At 46.8% G+C, this 13,654-nt stretch overlaps 1 protein-coding gene across 5 annotated transcripts in view; it reads left to right on the top strand.

Annotated features, from left to right (window-relative positions):
* The first annotated feature begins 8,747 nt into the window (after positions 1–8,747).
* CIT (citron rho-interacting serine/threonine kinase) overlaps positions 8,748–13,654 on the top strand; it is a 90,123-nt gene continuing 85,216 nt past the window's right edge. For all 5 annotated transcript variants that reach the window (XM_055080670.1, XM_024120540.3, XM_055080669.1 and 2 more), the window contains exons 1-3: positions 8,748–8,847; positions 9,962–10,105; positions 11,331–11,450. In XM_055080670.1, coding sequence (XP_054936645.1) covers positions 8,785–8,847; positions 9,962–10,105; positions 11,331–11,450 — 327 coding nt within the window. In that variant the 5' untranslated portion in view covers positions 8,748–8,784. The remainder of the gene's footprint in view (positions 8,848–9,961; positions 10,106–11,330; positions 11,451–13,654) is intronic.

Genomic DNA, 13,654 nt, shown 5'->3' with positions numbered 1-13,654 from the left:
TAATAATAATGAAAAAGTTTGAAGTATTGTGAGAGTTACCAAAATGTGACACAGAGACAGGAAGTGAACAAATGCTGTTGGAAAAATGGCGCCAATAGACTTGCTTGACATAGGGTTGCACAAACTTCCATTTGTAAAAATCCCAATATCTGTTAAGTTTAATAAAGCAAAACACAGTAAAACAAGGTATGCCCGCATCTGTTGAAGTTTGAGAATTTTGAGAACAAAGGAGAATTCTGGCAATTCTTTCTTTTTAAATTTATTTTATTTATTTATTTTTGGCTGTGTCAGGTCTTTGTTGCTGTGCATGGTCTTTCTCTAGCTGTAGCGAGTGGGGGCTACTCTCCGTTGTGGTGCACAGGCTTCTCATTGCGGTGGCTTCTCTTGTTGCAGAGCACGGGCTCTAGGTGCGCGGGCTTCAGTAGTTGTGGCATGTGGGCTCAGTAGTTGTGGCTCGCAGGCTCTAGAGCGCAGGCTCAGTAGTTGTGGCGCATGGGTTTAGTTGCTCCGCGGCATGTAGGATCTTCCCGGACCAGGGCTGAAACCCGTGTCCCCTGCGTTGGCAGGCGGATTCTCAACCACTGTGCCATCAGGGAAGCCCTGGCAACTCTTCCTTAAGTTAGCAGGTAGACTCTGTCCCATTTCAGGGTCAACAGAAATAGTTTCTTTACAGCAATTCCGTGCCCATTTCCGATAGCTTTAGAGTTATAACCAGTTAGGATTTTTTGTACTTTCCTTCTCTTAAAGAAACAATAGCATCAGCTCTTTAAATATTACTACCCTTGATGAAATGGTACTTTTACGGATGATTTTAGACCAGCAGAGTTACTACTTGAAGAGGACAGGGCTGAATTTGGTAATAGTCTGGTGGCTCTGAGGCCAGCTTTGGATCAAACCTCTCAAGCTATGATTTACATCGCAGTCAATTCTAGAATAGTACAGATGTCAGCAATAATTTGCTCTTGCTTTCAAAGTCAGAAGGACGGATAATGAAAATCCTAGAAAAAGTAAGTAAGTTGTGATAATATTTCATAATATCTACTGGGGGGGGGAATCTATTCATTCAGGAAGTACATATGGAGAGCTTACTTATCATTGACACTCGTGATTGAATTGGCCTAAGTGTCTGCATGAAAAATAAATAGGATACAAATACGTCATGTTGAGCCATACCTGTCTAGTATATTTCTTTTATAGAAATTCATGGAAATGGTATATTTTGGTTGACTTATTAAAATTGAGGGGGTAGGAATAGTCTTTAATCAGTGTCTGAAATCTGTACATTTTCTTGAAATTCATAGCTCACCATGATTAACTTCAAAATTGTGTTTCCTCTGAAAGAGTGACCAAAAGGCACCAGTTAAATGGCCTGACCAAAGTGCCACCTGGAACCAAATGCTGGGGGCGGTCATACTGTGAGTTTTAAATGCCTGGACCTTAAATCACACGTACTTTGTTCTCATTAGCACCATGGTTCTCAAGCCTGTTTGTACATTAGAATCACCTGGGAGCTTAATAAAAAAAGGTGTTACCCAGGCCCCACTCCCAGCCTTTCTGTCTCTGATTTAATTGGTCTGGTTGGGCCCTGGATATCAGTTTTGTTTTGTTTTTTAACTTTAGTTTTTTTAGAACAGTTTTAGGTTCACAGCAATACTAGCAAGAGGTACAGAGATTTCCCATATGCCCCCTGCCCCCCACTCATGCACAGCCTCCCACGTTATCAACATCCCCCCCCAGAGGGGTGCCTTTGTTACAATCACTGAACCTCCCTATTTAGGGTTCACTCTTGGTGGTGTACATTCTGTGAGTTAGGACAATGGTATGATAACGTGTGTCCACCATTATAGTGTCACACGAGTGTTTTCACTGGCTGACATTGGTAATTTTTAAAAAGCTCTTCAAGTGATTCTAATGTGTAGCCGATCTAAAGACCAGAGTCATCCTAGAAAGCTGCAGGGACCTTTCCCCCTTCTGTCCTCATCCCCCAGCCTCATCCTCCAATCCCATTACTGTTTACGGGATTGTTGCTACAACCTGGGTTTAGTCACAGCAAACTTACCATAGCTTTTTAAAGATAAATTTATTTATTTATTTATTTTTGGCTGCGTTGGGTCTTTGTTGCTTGCTGCGTGTGGGCTTTCTCCAGTTGCAGTGAGCGGGGGCTACTCTTCGTTGCGGTGCGCAGGCTTCTCATCTCAGTGGCTTCTCTTGTTGCAGAGCACGGGCTCTAGGCGCGCAGGCTTCCGTAGTTGTGGCTCGTGGGCTCTAGAGCGCAGGCTCAGTAGTTGTGGTGCACGGGCTTAGTTGCTCCACGGCATGTGGGATCTTCCCAGACCAGGGATCAAACCCGTGACCCCTGCCTTGGCAGGTGGATTCTTAACCACTGTGCCATCAGAGAAGCCCCCAGCTTTTTTTTTTTTTTAAATGTAATTTTTATTTATTCTTAAAAAAAAAAAGATTTCTTTAGCACCTTTATTCTGAAGAGACTTGATTGCCATACTTAGAACTTCTAAACAGTGAACATTTGTCAAGCATCAAAATAGCAGAATGAGGGAGTTGGACTCCGGTGATGGGGAGGGGCTGGTGCATCGTCTCCTGCGGGTGTCAGCGGGTGGGGGCTGCGCGTCTCCCTGATTCTGGGCCCCGTTAACAGGTGACCTAGAAAGGCTTTTTTTGGGTGAATAAGCCGTGGGCTTTGTACCCACAGGAGCGCACTTAACACCCCTCTGGAGCCTGCCCTCCACGTGTCATCAAGTTTTGAGAACCACCTCCCGTCCCATCATCCTGCACCCGTGTAATCGTTCTTCTCCAAGGGCGCTGGCTTTGCACTCAGGCCCAGAGAGCCGTGGCCCCTCTTGTCATCCCTGACTCGTGTCCGTGCGGGTGACTTCTGATGACTGAAGGACCGGGGACCCGGTCTGTGGATGATCCCTCCCTCCTTGGGTGGTCGGGTCTTCTCTAGCCCACCCACCAGAATAACATCAGGAATTAAGGAAATAGTGAAGGCAACTCAAGGCTGTGCCAAGCAACCCATTTCATCTCAGGTTAAAAAAAAAAAAATGTGTGTTTGTATGTGTTTTGACTAGATTTAGGTAGAAAATAGGCCAGTGAGAGGAGCAGAACTTGGTTAAAATTTATAGCCCAAAGTGAGATTTTAAAAAAAGATTTATTTCTGGATTTCAGTCCCCGGTGCCCATTTCTGTGAATAATCAACATTTGTTCTAATGTGAATAATAGCATGGAGCAAATTCAGCCCCCTGAGTTTCACTATTTCTTTCTTTCTTTCTTTCTTTCTTTTAGTATTTATTTATTTACTTGGCCGCGTCGGGTCTTAGTTGCGGCACGTGGGCTTAGTCGCCCCGTGGCATGTGGGATCTTGGTTCCCCTACGAGGGATCGAACCTGTGTTGCCTGCATTGGAAGGCGGATTCTTAACCCCTGGCTCACCAGGGAAGTCCCAAGTTTCACTGTTTCAAGCAAGGGTTTTAGGCCTGCGAGGCATGTGCTGCTCACACCGTTGCAAGGATATTGATGATAGAAACCACGATGATAGTAGTGACGGTTGACGTTTATTGAACCCTCATGATGTGCCAGGCACTGTGATAAGGACTTCCCATGGGTTATCTCACTTAATCCTCATAAGCACTCTTGGAAGTAGGTTGAGAATTATCCCCATTTTACAGATGAGGAAATCGAGGCTCACAGTGAGTGAGTGGCAAGGTCAGATTTTGAACAGAGCTGCATGACTCTGGGTGTTGACTCACTTAGCTGCCCTACAGTATGTGTGTTGGGAGCTGTCACTGGGGTACAGCGAGCCAGCACCGTCACGCCACCCCTTGTCACTGGGCTGGGAGCTGTGGGGAGAGAGACCTGAGCTGCTGCAGGAAACTGACCTCTTTTAGGCAGGGAAGTAGTCTGGGGCAGTGGAAAGCAGAACTTTCACCTGCTGGTAGGATGCCAGTGCTCTCTGACAACCAGCTCCTGCAACCCCGTTATTAAGGCAACAAAAATCGGACAGTGGGGCAGCGGTGGGCTCTGCCACATGCCCCTCCGTGCAGAAGAACCTTTGTCGGCTATTTCTGTAGCTCTGCCCTTCACCAGTCCCAGTGTTCATGCCCAGGGTGCCAGCCACTGAGGGAAGCTGCCCTGTATGAGCACTGTTATCTCCACCCATATTTTTTTTTAAAAAACAGATTAAAACAAACAAACAAAATTATTTATTTATTTATTTTGGCTGCGCTGGGTCTTAGTTGTGGCATGGTAATTTTTAAAAAGCTCTTCAAGTGATTCTAATGTGTAGCCGATCTAAAGACCAGAGTCATCCTAGAAAGCTGCAGGGACCTTTCCCCCTTCTGTCCTCATCCCCCAGCCTCATCCTCCAATCCCATTACTGTTTACGGGATTGTTGCTACAACCTGGGTTTAGTCACAGCAAACTTACCATAGCTTTTTAAAGATAAATTTATTTATTTATTTATTTTTGGCTGCGTTGGGTCTTTGTTGCTTGCTGCGTGTGGGCTTTCTCCAGTTGCAGTGAGCGGGGGCTACTCTTCGTTGCGGTGCGCAGGCTTCTCATCTCAGTGGCTTCTCTTGTTGCAGAGCACGGGCTCTAGGCGCGCAGGCTTCCGTAGTTGTGGCTCGTGGGCTCTAGAGCGCAGGCTCAGTAGTTGTGGTGCACGGGCTTAGTTGCTCCACGGCATGTGGGATCTTCCCAGACCAGGGATCAAACCCGTGACCCCTGCCTTGGCAGGTGGATTCTTAACCACTGTGCCATCAGAGAAGCCCCCAGCTTTTTTTTTTTTTAGATGTAATTTTTATTTATTCTTAAAAAAAAAAAGATTTCTTTAGCACCTTTATTCTGAAGAGACTTGATTGCCATACTTAGAACTTCTAAACAGTGAACATTTGTCAAGCATCAAAATAGCAGAATGAGGGAGTTGGACTCCGGTGATGGGGAGGGGCTGGTGCATCGTCTCCTGCGGGTGTCAGCGGGTGGGGGCTGCGCGTCTCCCTGATTCTGGGCCCCGTTAACAGGTGACCTAGAAAGGCTTTTTCTGGGTGAATAAGCCGTGGGCTTTGTACCCACAGGAGCGCACTTAACACCCCTCTGGAGCCTGCCCTCCACGTGTCATCAAGTTTTGAGAGCCACCTCCCGTCCCATCATCCTGCACCCGTGTAATCGTTCTTCTCCAAGGGCGCTGGCTTTGCACTCAGGCCCAGAGAGCCGTGGCCCCTCTTGTCATCCCTGACTCGTGTCCGTGCGGGTGACTTCTGATGACTGAAGGACCGGGGACCCGGTCTGTGGATGATCCCTCCCTCCTTGGGTGGTCGGGTCTTCTCTAGCCCACCCACCAGAATAACATCAGGAATTAAGGAAATAGTGAAGGCAACTCAAGGCTGTGCCAAGCAACCCATTTCATCTCAGGTAAAAAAAAAAAATGTGTGTTTGTATGTGTTTTGACTAGATTTAGGTAGAAAATAGGCCAGTGAGAGGAGCAGAACTTGGTTAAAATTTATAGCCCAAAGTGAGATTTTAAAAAAAGATTTATTTCTGGATTTCAGTCCCCGGTGCCCATTTCTGTGAATAATCAACATTTGTTCTAATGTGAATAATAGCATGGAGCAAATTCAGCCCCCTGAGTTTCACTATTTCTTTCTTTCTTTCTTTCTTTTAGTATTTATTTATTTACTTGGCCGCGTCGGGTCTTAGTTGCGGCACGTGGGCTTAGTCGCCCCGTGGCATGTGGGATCTTGGTTCCCCTACGAGGGATCGAACCTGTGTTGCCTGCATTGGAAGGCGGATTCTTAACCCCTGGCTCACCAGGGAAGTCCCAAGTTTCACTGTTTCAAGCAAGGGTTTTAGGCCTGCGAGGCATGTGCTGCTCACACCGTTGCAAGGATATTGATGATAGAAACCACGATGATAGTAGTGACGGTTGACGTTTATTGAACCCTCATGATGTGCCAGGCACTGTGATAAGGACTTCCCATGGGTTATCTCACTTAATCCTCATAAGCACTCTTGGAAGTAGGTTGAGAATTATCCCCATTTTACAGATGAGGAAATCGAGGCTCACAGTGAGTGAGTGGCAAGGTCAGATTTTGAACAGAGCTGCATGACTCTGGGTGTTGACTCACTTAGCTGCCCTACAGTATGTGTGTTGGGAGCTGTCACTGGGGTACAGCGAGCCAGCACCGTCACGCCACCCCTTGTCACTGGGCTGGGAGCTGTGGGGAGAGAGACCTGAGCTGCTGCAGGAAACTGACCTCTTTTAGGCAGGGAAGTAGTCTGGGGCAGTGGAAAGCAGAACTTTCACCTGCTGGTAGGATGCCAGTGCTCTCTGACAACCAGCTCCTGCAACCCCGTTATTAAGGCAACAAAAATCGGACAGTGGGGCAGCGGTGGGCTCTGCCACATGCCCCTCCGTGCAGAAGAACCTTTGTCGGCTATTTCTGTAGCTCTGCCCTTCACCAGTCCCAGTGTTCATGCCCAGGGTGCCAGCCACTGAGGGAAGCTGCCCTGTATGAGCACTGTTATCTCCACCCATATTTTTTTTTAAAAAACAGATTAAAACAAACAAACAAAATTGTTTATTTATTTATTTTGGCTGCGCTGGGTCTTAGTTGTGGCACACGGGATCTTCGTTGCGGCATGCGGGATCTTTAGTTACGGCATGTGGAGTTCTTAGTTGCAGCATGCGTGCAGGATCTAGTTCCCCGACCAGGGATCAAACCTGGGCCCCCTGCGTTGGGAGCGTGGAGTCTTACCCACTGGACCACCAGGGAAGTCCCTCCACGCATAATTAACTGCTTTTAGGAATGTGGCAGGGTGTGTGAGTTATGTGTATGTGTGTGGGTAAGTACGTCCTTGTGGAGAGAGCATCCTTCTAGCCCATTCTCAGGAGGTCACGCTACATTATTTTTGTGATACTATCCTGAGTGTTATACCAGGTGCATCATCAGTCTCTCTACCCCAGCTCTCTATTGGGACCAACAGAAACCATTTATTAACTGGCAGGTTACTTAAGCTCTCTGGGCCTCAGTTTCCTCGTCTATAAAATGAGACTAATGTCTCATAGAGTCATTGTGGGGACTAAAGAGTTAAAGCATGCCTCGCTTTAGGACAGAACCGTGCATATAGAATCGGTGCTCAGTAAGTGTATGAGTTTCCTCTGGCTGCTGTAACAAGTGACCACAAATTTAGTGGCTTACAACAACACAGGTTTATTGCTTTATATTTCTGGAGGTCAGAAGTCCAAGATGGATTTTACTGGGCTGGAAGCAAGGTGTACAAGGCTGCACCCTCTGGAGCCTCTAGGAAAGAATCAGTTTCCTTGCCTTTTTCAGCTTCTAGAGGCCGCCCAGTTTCCTTGGCTTGTGGCCCCTTCCCCTGTTTCCATAGCCAACAGTGTAGCATCTTCCAGCCTCCCTCTGACTGTGACCCTACTTCTGTCGTCACCTCTCCTCTCTTCCTCTCCTTCCATCTTAAGAGGACCCCTGTGGTTACGTTGGACCCCCACCCCCAACCCCATGTAATCCAGGATAGCCTGTCCATCTCAAAATCCTTAACGTAATCACATCTGCGAAGTGCCCTTTGCCTCATGGGGTGACAGATCCACCGGTTCCAGAGATTAGGATGTGGACATCTTGGTGGAGGGACATTATTTAGCCAACATAATTAGTGTTAGCTGTTTCTGTAAAATGAAACAGAACCAAACTGGCTAGCTTGGGGATGGAAAAAACAACAATTTGGTCAGTATAGTTAACTGATACCATTGGGCACTTGACGTGTTAGCTCAGTCCTGCGTCAAGACCTTGGTGTTATCCACCCCCTCCCTGGAGCTTGTTTCCTTCCAGAGCTTTGGAGGGTCAGCGCCTTCTCATCCTTCAGGTGTCAGCTCAAATGTCACCGCACAGAGAAGCAGGCCCCTGATCCATTTCCTCTGCCATAGCACATCACCCCATCTCCTTCTTTGGCATCATCTGTAACCTTTTAGTTTGTGTGTCTGCCTGATGCATTCTGCGTGCCCTCTGAGAATGTCAGCTCCAGGAGGGCAGGGACCGTGTCTGTCTTGACCACTGCTCTTCCAGTGCCTGGAGCAGTGTAGGTGCACAGTACACATCCGTTTAGTGAGTAAGTGAATAAAGCCGTATCAGCACAAATGCCGTGTGCTTAATGCCCACGCCCTCCTGTTGTGGTAGGTCCTTTTATTATCGTTCTACCTCCTAGAAATGGAAACAGAGGCTCAGGGAGGCTGAATCATTGCCTCAGGTCAACGGTGACTAAATTTACACTCAGGCTCTCCTGCTTCCAGAGTTCTTGGTCCTGTCTACCTCTCTGCCTCATGGCCTTGATGTTATTAGAAGCTGCTTGAGCCAGCTCTGTTGATGGCCAAGGATGCTGGCAGGTCTTGTGGTCTCTGCCGCAGTTTTTCTTTCTTTTTTTTTTTTTTTAATTTATTTTATTGAAGTATAGTTGATTTACAGTGTTGTGTTAATTTCTGCTGTATGGCAAAGTGACTCAGTTACCCATATATATACATTCCTTTTCATATTCTTTTCCATTATGGTTTATCACAGGGTATTGAATATATTCCCCTGCTCTATACAGCAGGACCTTGTTGTTTATCCATTCTGTACGTAATAGTTTGCATCTGCTAATCCCAAACTCTGCCGCAGTTTCTGAATGCAGCTTCTCAGCCCCACCCACCCGCCTCCTTGACGTTGGTTTTCTTCCATCCAGGTCTGTTGTGTCAAGTCTGGACTCCCCTGCCAAGACTAGCTCCATGGAAAAGAAACTTCTCATCAAAAGCAAAGAGCTGCAAGACTCCCAGGACAAGTGTCACAAGGTATTTATTTCCGCAGCCGGCCTCCCTCCTTGCTGCAGGAGCCTCCCGTCAATATATGCCAAGGGATCCGCCCGGGGCCGCCGCTGGCGCCGAGCCACCTGATCCTTCCCGCGCTGAAGTCGCGCCTCCGGCAGCTCAGAGGGAGATGAATTCGGGCCTTGACGCTGCCGTAAATCCTTTAAATCTTAACCAGAGGAGGCCCTGGATATAAAGCGGCCAGTTCCTCAGCATGACCCAGCTAGATGTCTGCGTCTTCTGGCAGGTGGCGTGGGTCCTCACCTGTGGCCGAGATGCATCCCATCTGCTTTGAGTGATGCGAAGTCTCTCTTCCTAGTCTTTAAAAAACTCCTGCTTATGTAACTGCGGCCACTGTGTTGATTATGCTCAACGTCTCTTAACGCTCACTGTTTCTGCCCAGGGGCAGCTCTCTGGAAGCTCATAAGAGTCACTTCTTGCCTGGGACTCCTAAGAGTGCAGACGAATCCGTATCTCCTTGCCCTGTCCTGGATTTGTCCTCTAGATCTTTGCAAGGAGATGGGGGGGATCAAGATGGATTTGGGATAAAATTAAACTGACGTCTGCAAAAAAACCAAACCAAACCCAAAAAAAGCAAACAGGTGAAAAAAATGGTGATTGTGGCTTCCTCGCTCACTGGGTTAGAGAAGTGATCGAGTGTGAACCCAGCCTTGCATGAGAGGAGTGACTTAGCATTGGTGACTGCCCTTACGAAGACCCGTGCGCTCCCAGGCGAAGAAACCATGGTATTTCCATCCCAACCTTTTGGCGAGTTAGCGCCAGCCGGGACCACCAAGTGGTCTCGGAGGCGGCTTGAGATGCGATTGCTCCTGACGAAGAAAAAAATGGTGATTGTGGCTTCCTCGCTCACTGGGTTAGAGAAGTGATCGAGTGTGAACCCAGCCTTGCATGAGAGGAGTGACTTAGCATTGGTGACTGCCCTTACGAAGACCCGTGCGCTCCCAGGCGAAGAAACCATGGTATTTCCATCCCAACCTTTTGGCGAGTTAGCGCCAGCCGGGGCGGCTTGAGATGCGATTGCTCCTGACGAACCCTCCCCGCCCCGGGCCTTTTTAACGTGTCGCTGTGTTTATTTCAGATGGAGCAGGAAATGACCCGGTTACATCGGAGAGTGTCAGAGGTGGAGGCTGTGCTTAGTCAGAAGGAGGTGGAGCTGAAGGCCTCTGAGACTCAGAGATCCCTCCTGGAGCAGGACCTTGCTACCTACATCACAGAGTGCAGTGTGAGCCTTCCCCCCCAAAGCCCCCTTCCCTCGGAGCGGGCGCCTCCCGTCGTGTGTGTCTCATCCTGTTTCATGACAGCATCATGAGGCACATCACAGCCAGGGGCAGAGAGGAGAGAGAGGGAGGACGCACGAGCAAGACCTGTGAGGTGCAGATAGCGGGGGCCGGGTGTGAGGGCCCAGAGGCATGAGATCAGGCTCAGAAAGTCCAGGTGGGAGCCTGGAGATGGGCATAGACGGCGTTGCAGGGGGTCTCAGCATCTCCCATGCCAACCTCTCTGCTCCACCTCGTGTCCAGCACAATCAGCCCCAGGAATCAAGCTCCCAAATAAGCGCAAGAAAATGTATTTTGAATCTGTCCCAAATCAATATTCCATTGCCTAGAACCAGCGCAGCAACAAGAAAACTCAGCCTTTAAAACCCAGACCCTCTGTCATTTTTTACCATGTGACTTTTTTTTTTTCTTTCCTTCACAAGAGTGGACTGTCTTCTCCATTGTCTTGTTAAAAATTTTCATTCAGGTGTTTTTTAATGTACAGTCTTAACAAGTTGAATCACACATTTTTCAAGTGTTTTTCTTTTTCACAAGGGAGAGGAAATCTATAGAGCGTGGCTGATTCAGAATAACTGCTATGTTTCCATTCCAGATTTGGCCTCCTTTCAGTGGTGGGTGAAGTTATTCAGCTTTGTATTTCACATCTATATTTCATTGTCACTGAAGCATTGAGGGAACCTTTTGGATGAAAGGTGTCCAGGAAGCATAAGCCAGGAGGTGGAAATAGTTTGCTTGGAGTCTTAAATGGCACCTGGGCAGAGAATGAAGTCACTGCTACTTTGAAAGAGGGATATATACTTGACAGTCCTCGAATAACTGCTATTCCAGAAAAGACTTTGTAGCCACCCCAATGATGGTTTCATGGCTGAGGGATCTTATTAGTTTTTAGTCCTGAACGTACAAGTAAGTATCTGCTAGGGCAGGTAGGAAACAGGTGGATGCAGTTTCAGGCTGGATCCATAAGGTCACAAGGTTTGAGATGATGTTTCTTGAACCAAGGGGTTTTACAGGATGAAACCTGGAATCAGCGACTCACCAGAAGTTGTCGACTTTGGTCCGTCACCTGAAACCATCTTGGTGTCTGCGAAGCAGCCTGCAGCTCCCTTAATAAATCTTTTCAAACAGAGCAGGATCCACAGGACAGCCCTATTAAAATTTTGCTTTCCGCAGAGCTTAAAGCGAAGTTTGGAGCAAGCACGGATGGAGGTGTCCCAGGAGGACGACAAAGCACTGCAGCTTCTCCACGATATCAGAGAGCAGAGCCGGAAGCTCCAAGAAATCAAAGAGCAGGTATGGCTCCCTGCCCGGCAGCAGGGCACCAATCCGGACCTCTCATTTCAGGAGAGGCGTGTTTGAGGGACAGAGAGAGGGAAGGGGGGCGCGGTGAGGAGAGAGAGTTATGTAGGTCATTTGGAACTTTTAGATTCCCCATGATTTATATACGTGGCGGAGTCCTTGTTCTATCTAGCTCCTTGTGAAGTCTGGGCCCCGTGATGGCTACTCTTTTCAATCAAAGGTGTAGGTTTAGAGCAGGGGTGGGCAAACTGCAGCCTGTGGGCGAGAATATGGCCAACCACCTGCTTTTCATGACCACAAGCTAAGAATGGTTTTTGCATTTTTAAACGGAAAAAATTCAAAAGAAGAAGAATATTTCATATGGAATTCAAATTTCAGTGTTTATAAATAAAGTTTTATTGGAACACAGCGCACCCATTCATTTAGGTATTGCCCATGGCTGCTGATCATGCTACAGTGGCAGAGGTGAGTAGTTGTGACAGAGACCACATGGCCTGCAAAACTGAAATTGCTTCCTATCTAGCTTTTTACTGAAAGAGTTTGCCAACCTCTGCTTTAGACCATTAAAAAAAAAATTAATGTTTTCATAGCTTTTCAGATGCACTTTAAGTTTTTGAGAAAAGCCAGGGTACTTCATAGTCTTACTTATCTAAAGACTTATCCTAGGAGAAGAGTTTGAGCAGTTAAGGCCGAGTCAGAATTGACACGGCAAATCTGACTACAGAAAGCCCTCCCCTGTGTGTTCAGAAAAGAGAATCCAGACCTTTAAAAAGCCTACTCTCTTTTTTTACCCCCTCTATTTCTAAAAGGATTTTCTTTCTAGATGGTTCATTTTTATTTCACTTCACTGTTTCCTTTTTAGCATGGATTTTTTTTTTTTCGTCCTTTGAAGAAACCGTAAATAGAAACTTTAATGAAGAGAATGCAGTGAGCAATCGGAGAGCTGAATTATCAGCTGCCAGGCAACTCTCATTCACTTCAGAAAATCTAGTGGAAACAGTGATGGAAATGAACATTTTTGTCTCTGGGTAACACACACTTAGCCTTCTGGGTGGTGCTAATGCAAGAAACTCCGGCAAATAATTTGATCATTAAGCTGTTCTTTACAGAAAGAATTCCTGTTTTGGATGTTTTGATGGCATCATCTCATTATCACCTTAACACTTTTTAAATCATTGGTTACTATCCTCTTGCTTGATAAAAGTGTTCTGAATAAACGTGCACAGGAAATGGTGCAAATTGGTTGTCAGCTTTCTGAACAACAACACTAACTTCAACACTAACTTAAGAGATTTTGAAGGTGACACCTACAGTTTGAAAAAAATCTGCTTTGACAGTTGACTCATTGCCCCTTTTATCAACACAGTTTTTCATCCTAAAAGTTTCAAGAGGTGGGATTCTTTTTCTCCCATTAGTTCAGTGTGGTTGGAAATTTGCTTTTGGTGACATCCTGGGGAAATGAAAGCTGTGCTTGGCCACCAGAGGGAGCAGCTGGTGTCTGTGAAATTCCATAGAAACAGAATTATCAGGACACTTTGAAAAGGTATATGCTGGTGGTTGAGTTCAAAGAAATGTCCTTTGTGATTCATACCACAGTGGGCATCCATGTGGAAGTTTAGATTTAATGACTGCTAAGCGTTCCATTTTGGGGGGGGAGAAAACTTCTTTGTTTCAGATTTTATTTCTCATCGGAAGAAGGATTTATTAAAATGACTCTCGGTAAGTTTGGTGAGAGCAGGATGTTTGCAATCCAGGAAAAAGCATTTAATACTTTCAGCAAACTCCTAGTATTTGGTTTGCAGCCTGTCAATTCCTCCCAGGTTTGCCATTTATTCCGCACTCTTCCTCTCAAAGCCAATTTCTGTACCGCTGTTTATTTAATTTAAATATGTCGCTTCTGCTTAGCTACCCCCAATGGAGCACTTGAATTTCCTTTAAAATAAAAACACCTAGGGAATTCCCTGGTGGTTCAGTGGTTAGGACTCTGCGTTCCCACTTCAGGGGGCATGGGTTCGGTTCCCGGTCGGGGAACTAAGATCCCACGTGGAGTGGCCAAAAATTAAATAAATAAATAAAAACACCTAAGCGTCTCACATGATGGTTAGATTCATGCTCCGTCAGTAGCGATTGCTGATTCCGTCCCACCCCTCCCCCGCTCCCCCCCCCCCCCCCCCCCCCCCGCCGCGGGACAGCAGGCC

This window comes from Physeter macrocephalus, chromosome 19, assembly GCF_002837175.3.
Source record: "Physeter macrocephalus isolate SW-GA chromosome 19, ASM283717v5, whole genome shotgun sequence".
Taxonomy (NCBI): Eukaryota; Metazoa; Chordata; class Mammalia; order Artiodactyla; family Physeteridae; genus Physeter; species Physeter macrocephalus.
The sequence above is the reverse complement of the archived record's forward strand: the minus strand, read 5'-3'. Positions and strand labels throughout refer to the sequence as shown.